Source organism: Sinocyclocheilus anshuiensis, unplaced genomic scaffold, assembly GCF_001515605.1.
Source record: "Sinocyclocheilus anshuiensis isolate Anshui unplaced genomic scaffold, SAMN03320099.WGS_v1.1 scaffold2872, whole genome shotgun sequence".
NCBI classification, from domain to species: domain Eukaryota; kingdom Metazoa; phylum Chordata; class Actinopteri; order Cypriniformes; family Cyprinidae; genus Sinocyclocheilus; species Sinocyclocheilus anshuiensis.
This window is the reverse complement of record NW_015560619.1, coordinates 312,289-326,226: the sequence shown is the minus strand read 5'-3', so window position 1 is coordinate 326,226 and position 13,938 is coordinate 312,289. Positions and strand designations below refer to the sequence as shown.

General features: G+C 36.4%; 1 protein-coding gene across 9 annotated transcripts in view; it reads right to left on the bottom strand.

The window, feature by feature from the left end:
- Window positions 1-191: 191 nt before the first annotated feature.
- LOC107681863 (endophilin-B2-like) overlaps window positions 192-13,938 on the bottom strand; it is a 22,299-nt gene continuing 8,552 nt past the window's right edge. For 4 of the 9 annotated variants that reach the window (XM_016478222.1, XM_016478225.1, XM_016478224.1 and 1 more), the window contains 10 exons: window positions 13,721-13,813; window positions 12,266-12,277; window positions 10,660-10,722; window positions 9,009-9,032; window positions 6,340-6,429; window positions 5,721-5,821; window positions 4,986-5,000; window positions 4,541-4,787; window positions 1,165-1,279; window positions 192-1,134 (listed from right to left, as the gene is read on the bottom strand). In XM_016478222.1, the coding sequence (XP_016333708.1) occupies window positions 1,172-1,279; window positions 4,541-4,787; window positions 4,986-5,000; window positions 5,721-5,821; window positions 6,340-6,429; window positions 9,009-9,032; window positions 10,660-10,722; window positions 12,266-12,277; window positions 13,721-13,813 (753 nt within the window). In that variant the 3' untranslated portion in view covers window positions 192-1,134; window positions 1,165-1,171. The remainder of the gene's footprint in view (window positions 1,135-1,164; window positions 1,280-4,540; window positions 4,788-4,985; window positions 5,001-5,720; window positions 5,822-6,339; window positions 6,430-9,008; window positions 9,033-10,659; window positions 10,723-12,265; window positions 12,278-13,720; window positions 13,814-13,938) is intronic. The other 5 variants (XM_016478223.1, XM_016478226.1, XM_016478228.1 and 2 more) reach the window with 3 other exon arrangements.

The window sequence follows — 13,938 nt, the reverse complement described above, 5'->3', positions numbered from 1 at the left end:
ATATATACACATATATACATATATATACATATACATATATATATATATTCAAAAAATTTTTATTTGATTTAGCAGATTAAAGTACAATTGGAATTATGCACACAAAGTTCCAATTCTCATCAAAAGCTTTTTTTATAGCAATGCTGTATGCTAAAAATCATGTTAGGAATTGTGTAGAGAAGATTCCAAAATTCCTTCTGAGTGATGGTAGGAAAAAAGAAAAACAACTTGACTTATCTTGCACAATCACTGCAATGTTTTCCAAAACCAACTTGTCAGTGCAGTAGTGGAGTAAAGTTACCAGCATGACCCTCAGTGCATTAGTAAATCACAACAAACACCAACAGCAAACCCTACCAGAGTCAGAATTAAAAGCCAGTCATTGATAACATCTCACCGCTAAGTACTTTAGACGACAAGCCCCATTAGAAAGACAACATCAAGATCAAAACCCAGTAAATCTGTCTTTATTATATATTTCAATTGCATTCATTTAATATGCATTGCTTTTTGCAACAAGCAAACACAAAGATGAAAGTGGGAAGGTGATGACTGTGCATATGTGAATAAGTACCACTGGAGGTAAAGAAAATCAGTCTTTTGAATATGATCAGATCACAGTTAACCACATAATGTACATCATAACCGCACCTAATACCTTCACAATCTTCTCAATCACTGACAAAACACACTGACAAAAAATGCTGCATTTGGAATCAAAAGTGCTGATATCAAACCATGACTGTATAAGCATACAAGCATGATGAGCTAGACGACACGCAAAGAAGCAAAGCCTAAATGTTTAGTGTCTTCATGATCACACACGTGCACACACACACACACACTCAGATCCAGCTCCAACACAAAAGCTTGTCGGTTTGTTTTCTTCACTTGGAGGGTAAGAAAGACTTAAGGAAAATATAGCAGTCACAGGATCATAAAGGAAATAAAATCAGTTATTTAAAGAAACGCCTTATGCAGGATAGTGTTCAACTGAAACAGCATACACATAGAACATAAATAGGGCCTAAAAAAACAATAATACATATTTATGCACAGTAACAAAAAAAAAGAAAGAAACCGGATAAATTCACTGAGTGTTCAGGAGTGCTTGAGTATTTGTTCATGCATAATTCAGTGTGACTCTGTATTTGTGAAGAGGACGAGGCATCTAGCTCAGGAGCTCCAGGTATGTGACAGGCACTTTGCCTTTCTGGTTGCCTTGCTCGCCAATAAGCCAGTCCGGGTCCATGCCGGGCACCGTGTACACAGTAATAAGCTACAGAATAACAGAAAGAGAGAAAGAAAAAAAATGAAGTAGACATTTTGATGTGGGCTGACTGTGTTGCAATGGGCACAGTCCTCCAGACGCATTCAATTCATTCAAGTATACTGTAACAACAGACATGTATAAACAGTGGTTTACAGACGTGTATTAAGAAATACACATTTGCAGTCACCCCTTTTGACGTCTTTTGAGGATTAAGATTCATAGGCCTGCATATCCGAGACGGGTCTGTGAGGTTGAATCATATGACACTGTCTGGCAGGGTTCAAACGTAAAACCTTTAGGTTACAAGCCCATTTCATTAAACAAATGGCAATGTCACAGAGACTGTAAGTAAACTAGCTTAAACTGACCATGATAGGCAAGAAACAAAAAAAGCACTTAGTAACAATACAGAGAACTACAAAAGAAAGTCATTTATTAAAAAAGAGAAGGGTTAAAAAATAAAATATGTTATTTATATTTTTATAATAATTACATTATAAATAGTTATAATAAAAACAATACATTTTAATATAATACAATTTGTTCAAATTAAATAACTATAGTTTACACTACAGGTAAACATTTCCCAATAAAATAGTTCTTAAAGGGGACATCGGATGTACAATTCACTTTGTAGTTTGTAGTTTGCATATAAATTTGCCTTAGCACTGTGTGGACAGAAGCAAAAAAAATTAAATTCACGCCTTAAAAACCTAAACAGTCTCAATTATCAAGCTGTTTTGAGTTATGACGTCATACTGCTCAGACCCTGCCCACGACAGCATATTTCCACCCTCAGCTAGTTGTACGCTGTCTGTCATTTTTTCCACACTCGAGCAGCTGTAGCTACATGTCTCGTAAGCAATGCATGTGGTTTGATGGTTTTGGATGTAAAAGTGAACATAAGGCTGGTTTCACAGCACAAGCGTGAGCAGCCGCTGCTGTGACGCTGTACAAACTCTTCCAGTGTGAATACCCTCGTGCGTCTGCAGCTGCAGTGACGACGTGAAGCTGACGCAAAGCTCAAGCTTGTGGCGTGAAACATTCTTCTTTTTCTTCTGACATCAGAGCCACTGAGGACGCAGTAGAAGTTTTGAGCTGCAAGTTTTGTTTTTGATGGTAATGCGCCACCAAATACACAAAAACTGAAGAGGGGGTCGGTGAGCAGTAGCTTATTATCATTTAAAGAGACATTCAGCGAAACGGGACATTTCACGAAGACCCTAAAGAATCACACCAACCTGTGAAAAATGGGCATCCGATGTCCCCTTTAATAAATACAATACATTTTCATTACAGTACATACTAAACTTACTAAAATCACTAATACTGATATAATGAAAGTTACTGACAGTGTTGGGGAGTAGCTAGCTACAAACAGCCACACTACTAACGTAACTACATTTTTCAGTAGCTTGACAATAGCTCAGCTACTTTTAAAACAATGTAGTGTTTCCAGTAGCTAACTACTTTTTCCAGCAAACAACAGTGTAGCGTGATACTAGCCACATTCTATTTTGTGAACCTGCAATAGACTGAAGCAGCACAGCGTCTTGTTACAAGATCACATTACCGCCACCTATGTATACTATGTATATCACGCAGCATCAGTAGTAAATGCTACACATCTCCGCAAGCGCTGATTTTGAGTCAAGTGCCAAATCTTCCCAAACTTACTGAGAAGTATTTATAAACCTGATGTCCAACAAAAGAGAACATTTAATAACATGATTTTAGTCCACAACCAACATCAGTCAAGAGTTTGAAATAACTTCATTTTATGATCTGATGTGGCTTCTTATCACAGAATGAGGCAGAAAATATAATCTATACTGTAATAAAGGCTATGCCAATTAGCAATGGATTATAAATTGACTTTATTATTATGAAAAACCCAAGATGGCTTGAAGAACACAGATAAACCATATATTGTCGCACTCATGGGTTTAGTGTCCTTATGTTTAATCAGTTCAAGCGTTTCTATCTTCTTTTTATTCAGCTACAGCGAAAACAATGCCTTTGTCCATATTAGGAATTTTTCCTGGAGTGTCAGGAGTTCTATTACTTCTGTGTTGCATATGTGGAGTTTCTGCGTGATCGAGGGCGCCCTCCGGCTGCCAGTATGAATAAAACAGACATTCATACGGGCCATATTTACTTACAGCTTACGCCAGTGCAAACCGCCTTTTGGCGTTAATATAGTACTGTCAGGATTTACTAAAGACACGTTCTTTTACTAAAGATGCATTCTTTAGGTGTTCTTTAACTTGTGCGTTGTCAGTAAATCACCCGCAGGAATTTCCACTCCCATTGACCCTGTTTAGTAAATCTGGCCCTATATTCTTTAGGGCTCAGTAATGCGCACTCAGTCCTATTTTGGGCATAAATAGGACAAATAATACTTCTCTCTAAAGAAATTTGAAGTAAACATATGATAATCCATGTTTTTCTTCAGTGAATAGAAGTGTATTGGAGTACACTTCTCCACCCCCCACAGTGGATGTATAAAAGGCCGAAAGCCTATTTCATATTAAAGATATGGACTCCGTTTTTGATTTGACATACTTCCTGATAAAAATTAAGAATTACTGTCAAAGATTTTTATCATAAAAGTATAATATGATGTACAGTTATAGGCTGCCTGTATGTTAACTATAGTAATCCTGCAGTTTTTTGTAAAACAATAGTTTTCTGTAAAATAAAATTAGTATTGTTATCTTATTATTATATATTACATATACATTATAATATACATTATTATATTGTTTTTTGTGAAAAAACAATTTTAATCAATTTTTAAATCACAAAATGCGAGTTTAACCAGAAAAAATCACAATTAGATTATTTTCCCCAAATAACACCTGTTAGTGCTTTCCCTGTCAGAGCCAATACTGTGTCAGACTTCAGTACTATTTCTTGCCATAATGCAGCCATCTATCACAGTATTTTTGAGAAAATGCTTCTGTGTGCTTAATTTAAGTTACTAAAACAATAGTCTTTGACATCATAATTGTATAGCATTGTTGTTTTAAATATCTTTTTTTTTTTTACTTAAAACATTCTTCATGAACGCTTATTCAGTTATCTGTAATATACATTGTTGTGGAAAAAAAGTCGTTTCAATGTAGCTAGCTACTTTTCAGAAGGATAGCTTGACTACTTTAACTTATGAGTAGCTTGTGGCTTATCAAGCTACAGTTTCAGAGTAGCTTCCCCAACATTGGTTACTGACTGTAAAGAGGGAAAACAGACTTCCTCATGTCCTACCTCATCAGCGAGAAGGGAAAGTTCACTTGTATCTGCAGCATCATAGTCATACAGCACTTTGGCCTTGCGAGTACCAGTGGCTGCAGGCTTCACCTCCTCAATCTTCAGCGTGCTGGACTCAAGGGCATTGGAGGGGTTTGGGGGACGACTAGGTAGAGAAGCCCCAGGTAGGGTGGCAGTGGAAAGGGGAGAAGGGCCTGCTGACACCCCTGACGTGGAGGCGTTCACAGCAAAAGCATTAGGAAACCTGGAACAGATTGACAGATTCAAAACCATAGTGTATGCGATTGCGAATAGATATAAATATCTAGCTGTTGCTCACACATGACACAGATATGATATAAAAGGCGAAAGACTTAAAATCCCTTGGTCACATGAATTTAATCGTTTAAATTTAGTGGGCAAACTTTCTTCCTTTTTCAGTGTGATGGAAAAAGTTACTTACGCATCTCCGTTTGCACTGAGAACAGGAAAGAAAAAGCAGAAAATAAATCATCAGCTCAAAGATGATCTCAAGAAGTCTTTTCTAGAAAAGCAGTTGCCATAAAGGGGAATGTGTTACTCACAACTTGTTTTAGCACATCTCTATAATAAAAATAGACTAATGTTACCAAACTGTCTTGCAACTCCTGTAAAACATGGTCTTATTTGACTAGTCAAGTCAAGTCACCTTTATTTATATAGTGCTTTTAACAATACAGATTGTGTCAAAGCAACTGAACAGCATTAATTAGGAAAATAGTGTGTCAATAATGCAAAATGACAATAGTAAACACTCATTTTTCAGTTAAAGACAGTTCATCATTCAATTCAGTGATGTCATCATCCAGCTCAGTTCAGTTTAAATAGTATCTTTGCAATCAAGTCAACGGTATCGCTGGAAATGAAGTGTCCCCAACTAAGCAAGCCAGAGGCGACAGCGGCAAGGAACCAAAACTCCATCGGTGACAGAATGGAGAAAAAACCTTGGGAGAAACCAGGCTCAGTCGGGGGGCCAGTTCTCCTCTGACCAGACGAAACCAGCAGTTCAATTCCAGGCTGCAGCAATGTCACATTGAGCAGAGGACTCATCTGGTTCCTGTGGTCTTGTCCACAATTGACTACAATCGCTTTAGGACAGAAGAACAAATAGCTGTTTATGTTTATTTTGAAGTTTGCAGCACCTCACTGAAGTTCTCACCTGCTCAGCTCTTTCTGAAGATCCTGCATGTGCTTGTGACACTGTGCGTTATAAGCAGCCTGGGCCTCCACAAACTCATGCAGACAGCGCAAGTGGTTCACCTGTGATGGAGTTGCACAATTTTAAAAGTCTCTTTCCTTACTTGGAAAGAGATATACTAGTCTACAGTACTGTTCAAAAGACTGGGGTCACAATTTTTCAAATAAAAAACAGACAATAAATCACCAAAAAAATATTACGATATTTTGTTTTCCTTTTTACAATATATTTTAAAATGCAGTTTATTCATGTGATGGCAAAGCTACATTTTCAGCAGCCACTGCTTCAGTCTTCAGTCAGTGTAGTATGTTCCTGCTCAAGAAACATTTTCATTATTAGCAATGTTGAAAACTGCTCAATATTTCTGTGGAAGCTGTGATACGTTTCAGGATTCTTTCACTTTTGATCAATTTAATGTGTCTTTGCTGAATAACAAGCAGTATTAATTAAGCATTAATTTCTTTCAAAAAAATAAAAAACACACAGACCCTAAACTTTTGAACGGTGGCACTGCAACTCATTTTGTTTGCGTAATGTCCAAAATGAAGGCAGTGCGATTGTGAGAAGCGCAGGCACTCACGTGTGTGCTGCTGATGCCCTCCAGCAGGAGGCATGTGACCTCTGCCTGTCTGTCAAACTCAGTCTGAGCCACACGCAACTCGTGCTCTGCCTGGTGGAGCCACAAACAAAACAAAAAAACACAGGACACATTATCCACATAGCTCAACTATACATTCTTGTCAAATGTTTTATAGGAAAAGAGTTCTCAGCCACACAATATATTTTTGATTTGTCATCATTGCATCTTCATTATAAGTCTTAGGAATTATGAATCACATAACACAGGCCAGACTCCTTAACCTCAAACCACACGTCACATGACCCTGTGGCTCAGCATGAGCTCATCATCTAACCGTTCAAAATTATTTATAGTATAACTAGTCACTGACAAACACCAGAAATGTTTATATAGTAAATGAGCGGTTTGAAATATAAGAGTAAAGGCTCTAAAATTTGTAATAACATTTATTATAACATTTATAATAAAATTGAAATGATGACAGCAAAATGTCTTGCTAACCAAGCACTATTTACCAAAAAAAACTGAAAGAAATAGCTGGATTTTGTAGCTGCTGTAACAAAAACATCTCTTGGCTAAAGGTATCTACTCTTAACACAAATCATGACCATGTTGCCTTGACTTTTTTTTTTTTTTCATAACTTTTCTTACGATTTTTTTCAGAACACATTTTTCTTTTCCTACTGTTTTATATTTCCATATGTCTGGACAGCCAGATATTATGACGTTAGATTCATATCCAACATTTTCAACATTGTAGTCATTAGAATGTGAGAATAATTGAAGACTTGCTGAAATCTGTATTGTTTGTTAGGTTAAGTCTGATTTACAGATGTGTACAGATAGAAATATAAGCAGTAGGAGCATGAATTACATGTTATTATTAGGCGTGTGACAGGACACTTAGCTCAAGAGAGGAGGCATGCGATTGGATTTTTACACAGTATTTTTAAGAAATCCTCTATGAAATACATGACTGGAACAGTAGTCTGCAGGTGCATTTTGAAAAGTTTTACCTAATCATCTTGTATTGAATGTCATTTCAGTTCTTCTTGATGAGTAAGAATGATCATATGCAGTAAAAGACAACAATATCCAAGCACTGTAAAAGGTTTTACCACAAACTCAACAGACAGGCTTCTCCTCTGTACAAGTCTCTTCAGACCTTAGAACTGTACACGAATTATGAGCTTCTAGAACTTCTGACCTTCTAGCTTAACTCCTTTCCACAAATTGTTCCACAAGGTTTTTTCTTAGTCATATTTAAGTGCAAACAATAAGTGTTAGTATTCAAAGTGCAAACAGAGATCAAATTTTTCTTCAAGCATGATTCAGACATTTCAATTAGACATGTCAATTAAGTACTAGCAAAAAAAGACATTTACAGTAGTGGTCAAAATGTATCTGTAAAATGTTGATTATTTTACCAAAATAAGAGGGATCATACAAAATGCATGTTATTTTACATTTTTTTTTAGTACTGACCTGAATAAGATATTTCACATAAAAGACGTTTGCATATAGTCCACAAGAGAAACTAATAATTGAATTTATAAAAATGACCCTGTTCAAAAGTTTACATACGCTTGATTCTTAATACTGTATTGTTACCTGGATGATCCATAGCTTTTTTTTTTTTTTTTACTGATAATTGTTCACGATTCCCTTTTGTCCTGAACCGTTAAACTGCCCGCTGTTCTTCAGAAAAATCCTTCAGGTCCCACATATTCTTTGGTTTTCCAGCATCTTTACGCAAAAGATGCTGGAAAACCAAAGAATATGTGGGACCTGAAGGATTTTTCTTCTGATCTGAACCCTTTCCAACAATGACTGTATGATTTTGAGATCCATCTTTTCACACTGAGGACAACTGAGGGACTTATAACTATTTCAAAAAGGTTAGAACGCTCACTGATGCTCCAGGAGGAAACACGATGCATTAAGAGCCTGGAGGTGAAAACTTTTTTCATTTGAAGATCAGAGTAAATGTAATTTATTTTGTCTTCTGGGAAACATGTAAGTATCTTCTGTAGCTTCTGAAGGGCAGTACTAAATATAATGATATTTAGGCAAAATAAAAAAAATGTATACATCTTTATTCTGTTCAACAGTTTACACCCCTGGTTCTTAATTCATTGTTTCCTTCTAGAGCATCAGTGAGCCTTTGAACCTTTTGCAATAGATATGTATGAGTCCCTCAGTTGTCCCCCAACGTGATTTTGAGATTGCGTCATCCCTGAACATGATTTTGAGGGGGCCCCATAGCAAATTCAGTGCACAGGGCCCAGAATTCCTGGCGATGACACTGCATACTACTGTGCAAGATAATACATACAGATCAGTTTAGAATTGAAGCAACCATTTTCCAACTGAATTAAATGTGTTTTTTTTTTATATAAAAAAGCAAAACGATAGTGGAGGCATGTAATGTAAACATAGTGGTGGCATCGACTATGCTCGTTTCACGCTCACTTGGAGACACCTCAATGAGAAATTTCATGGCACGAGATCTCGTCACACCCCTAGTTATTATGTAAACATTTATTACGTAAATCAATATGCAGTCATTTAATTGCTCCATGAGAACACAGTGAACAAAGTCATGTCTACATTTTCAGATGTGCTCATACAGCAGCAAAAGAAGAAGTGGATCTTTGCCCAGTACTCACTTTATCCACTTCCTCACTCCACAGCTGGAACATGCAGCATAACGACAAGAGAAGAACAGTGACGACAACATAACACAAACCCTCTCTTTACAAAACACCGACAAAATTTCACATGTAAATGTAAATAACTAACATAAAAAAAATATTAATACAATTTTTTAAAAGTGTTGTACTGTTTCACTTCATGGGATCTTAAGATGGAAAGAGACAGTCTAATGTAATCAGACACATAAGCAGTACAGGATCCTGAACCCTCTATAATTTCAAGACCCTATTAACACCACAACTACAATGAAAAATAAGAGCATACACATATCTTTTAAATAAAAGTGAAAGAATAAAAGCAAAGTTTTCCACCCCCTGCATTCCACTGCAAATGTTCATCACAGGGGATTTTCATGTTTTGACTTATGCAAAAACATGATGTTATCGTTATTTCAAAACATCAAACTATATTACAGAACCAGTCAAAAGTTTGGACATGCTTAAATCAGGATTTTTTAGCATATTAGAATGATTTCTGAAGGATCATATGACACTGAAGACTGGAGTTACTGCTGCTCAAACTTCAGCTTTGCCATCACAGGAATAAATTACAAGATCTTTTCCAATAGAAAACAGTCATTTAGAATTGTAAAAATATTTCACAATTTATTTCACTTTATTTTACTACAATTGATATCTTAGATGCAAGATGGTGATCGTTGTGTTTCTATGAAAAGAGAGTGGACTGATAAACAGAGTTGCCATGAATGATGGGAAAAATGACTGGTTGTAACTAATCAATGAAAATTGAGCATTCCAGAAAGTTGTTTAATAAAACGCTTTAATGACTTTCCACACTTAAGAATAAAGAAGGAGTAGCTGTGTCCAAACTTTTGAGCTTTACTGTACATAACATATCTATATGAACACACACAAACAACAACAACAAACCACCATTATGTACTACTGGGACTAATCGACTATATAGAAGTACTGCATCAGCTTTCGCCAAAACATTAATCAAACACACAGGGAAAGGCACACAGGCACACAACACTGCAAGAAAGAAAGTGTTACTGTGGTAAACTCACAACATTGACAGAATGGAAAGCAGGACTAGTTTTAAACAATGGGTCAACAAGAAAGGAAATGCTAATGTCCATCACTGAGCTGTGCTGACAAGACACACACAATAAATGCTGCTTGTCTGTAAGTACACTACTCTATGAGGGGTTTATATAATGCTTCACTTCAGATTCAAGTTCTGTCAATCAGAGATGAATCACCAACTTCACTATCCCACTGCGTGGAATAAACAAAACAAAGACGATGGGACGATGGAAAAGTTTCAGTGAGGCCCTTTTCTCACTATCACCTGCAATTTTCAACCACTTCAAATTCCAAGTAATGGAAAAGGGAAGAGGATGATGCTACTGTATATCCAAAGTGCTTTATCTGATGATTTTTATCCACGATAACAGTATACTGCTTTACCACTCCCATAGAGAAAGGACTGTCGGAGGGCATCCTGCTGATCTAAATTTTGGTGCAGATATTGGTGGGGAAATAGTGTATGTACAAATCAAGGCCATGTAGAAAGAAAGAGAAAGAAAAAGAGAGTGTGTGGGGGAAGACTTCTAATGCTAAGGGTCTGCAGCCTTCTTACCGCAGATGCACTGGCCGACAGAACATAATTGCGTGGCCTAGTCTCCTGAAAGTCAGGCGCAGCCTACAGGTGGAGGGGGGAAACAGAGTTTTACAAAGAATTGTGTCCACATGAACTGACCCAGCAGACAACACTATTTTCATATTTGCATATAAAAACAGAAAACAAAAACACTTGACAAACCAGCCTGTAACCTCTCCCACACACAAACAGACAAATTAGGATGGCAGCTGCAGATTTTTTTGTATCGCTTCATTGCACTCCAAACCAAATACCAATAATAACAAAATGATAAAAGAAAGTAAAATATAAAAAATAGAATAAAAATCATGATCATTTATTGATATGTTCTTACTCTTACTTAGTCATTTTTCAGTAGTTTTTACAAATAGTCTTGTTTTAGTGCTTAAGGGTTAAATTAAGGTACACATTACTTACCATAAAAAGCAACAATTTAAAGGGGTCATATGATGCAATTTCAAGTTTTCCTTACAGTATAAGTCATTATAATCAGTAATTATGTCCCCACTTGATGCAACAAATGCCTCGTTTATAATGGGTTTTATTGGTTTTGTCTCGTCACGCATCATCACACAGCATCATATGGTAAGGGGCGTAACATTTCCGTCACACGTTTGAGGTATCCGGCCAATCACTGGATCCGGCCAACCACTGGATCACTGGCCAATCAGAGCCCACCTCGCTTTTCAGACCGATGAGCTTTGTAAAAATCTACGCGTTTCAGAAAGGCGGGGCATAAAGGAGAAACAATAATGTAAAGTATATGGAAAATATTGTGTTTTTTGAACCTTAAACCGCATAAACACATTTCATTACACCAAATACACAAAATAATGTTCTTTTTAGCAACATCATATGACCCCTTTAATTGTAATTTGTCACTGTTTTGCAGGAGTATAATAAACAGTAAGGTTTTATCTTAGTACAGTTGTACTGTATGACATAGAACAAGAGCAGTTTTTTCTTTGAACGTTTTTGGTCTCCATGTGCCATATTCTTGTAAATATTAAATGCTGTTGAAATTAACCAAAGTAGACAAGATTCTAATATAACAGATAACGGAGATACATAAAATGAGTCATTAATATACACATGCATACAATCCAAAATATGTGTGTGTGTGTGTTTGTGTGTACATTATATTATACACACTAAAACCATACACACTATAATTCAATTCAATTAAGCTTTTTTATATTTGGCTTAAAATAGCTTAGGCTTTTTTCCCTCTTTTTTAACTTTTCTATCATTCGTATTTCGCAAAACCCCTCCACTACCATCACGGGTTTTGCGGAAATCCAGTTGGGAAATGCTGCTCTATAATATACAGTACATTATGAGAAAAAAAAATACAAATTACATGCAGCCATTTAATGTAACTGTGACTTCAAAAAGGACTGACTTTTGAAAGTTTTTTATTTTTTTTTGATCAAGGCACTGCAGCGGTGGCAGATACATACAGTAGATCAACTATCAAGCCTGTACATGTAACTGCTAGCAGGAAGCAGCCAAGCATGAAAGGCAGCTGAGAAATCACACACACACACACACACACACACACACACACACACACACGGATACTCACATCTCCCTCACACTGTGCAAATGACAACAGAGAGACATGTTAGTGAATACACGGAAAGGAAAAAATTCCACACAGATCACACAAATCACAGAGCACACCTGATGACTGAGTCATAATTGTATTCCATTGAACACACACACAGAGACACACACAAATAAACTACCAGGTTCCTCTTGGAGGTCAAAGACGTAACAATAGGCTCTGAGGACTTTTGATTACCCCTTCAATACTTGATATGTGTCAGGAGGGAAATCACACCTAAATGGATGTATTAGCAAACAATCTCATCTATGCAGGAAAGGAAGATATCAAAACATGATAAAATCGCACACAGCCCTCTGTGTAAACCTCAAATTATTCAGTCACTGAAAGGGATAAAATGAAGAAGCAAACAAGTAAGTAAAAGGAGAAGTCATTCGGTGAAAGATGTTAACTTATGCCTTCTGACTCAGAGCTTCCCAGACAGAACTCAGAACTGATTCACAAATATCTTCCACATAACAAATAGTTCCTGAAAAACAACCTTTTTTTTCAATGATGTAAACAGAATAAATCAGGAGCATCAGTTTTTGGGGCAGGGCCACTTTTGGAAAATATGGAGTGACAAAGGGCCAGTGAATAAAATGATTTGGCAATGATACAGTAACTGGGTAACACTATACAATAGGTTTATTTGTAAACAGCTGTTAGTTCAGTTTCAATTACTATGAATTATTACATTATATTATATTAGATTAGATTAGATTGATCCACTACTCACTAACATGATCAAACAATGAACAATTTCGGTTTTATTAAGATTACAGATCAATACATGCTGTACAAATATGTTACTCATTGTTAGTTCATGTTGGATAACGCATTAACTAATGTTAACAAATGAGACCTAAAAAAAGTGTTTCGGATAATTGTTTGGCTTTAACCAATAACAGTGATATCTTACATGAACTTCATATATTGTCACCTCATGCACCAAATCAGTTAAGAGTTTGTCCGTTTGTTTTTTTAAAGATCCTTTTCATTGTCCAGAATGACTTAGTCCAGGTGAATTTAAACATGCAAGTCTTATTTACACACCAATGCAACATTCAGAAATACTTCCAATTTCTTAACCAATTATTAGGATTCAGTCCATTTTGTGATTAACTATCTGTTTTAAACCTTTCAGTGTTTTATTTGCCATGTCCCACAGTTTGTGCGTGCATCACAAGCCACAGAAACAGAATTGCGATTGTGAGTCACTTATAACCTTGTGGTGTGGATTCAAGCTGTGGGGCTAGACATTGAATATTCTTGCTTTAGGTCATACTTCCTGAAATGTCCCTCTAGAGATCCGAATCCTCCTTTAACAGCTCATAAGCTGTGTGTGATGAGAGGGTGGTGGAGGAGATGAAAGAACGTGAGAGGAGGAAGACATGTGATGATGGTGATGAAATAAGTGAAAATGAAACTTACAGCAGCCTTGGCCTCTGCTAACTTTGCCTTCTTGAGCCGAGCTTTGCAAATGTCCAGGTCAAGGCGTCGGTTCTCAAGTAGCCTTCTCTCTTTCTGAAAACAGAACATACAGACTATAGTAAAAAAGGAAATATTCAAGTCTACTTGAATATGCATTTGTAGTGTATTTCATATATTAAAAGTATATTTTTAAAAAGAAAAAAAATCATGAAATAATA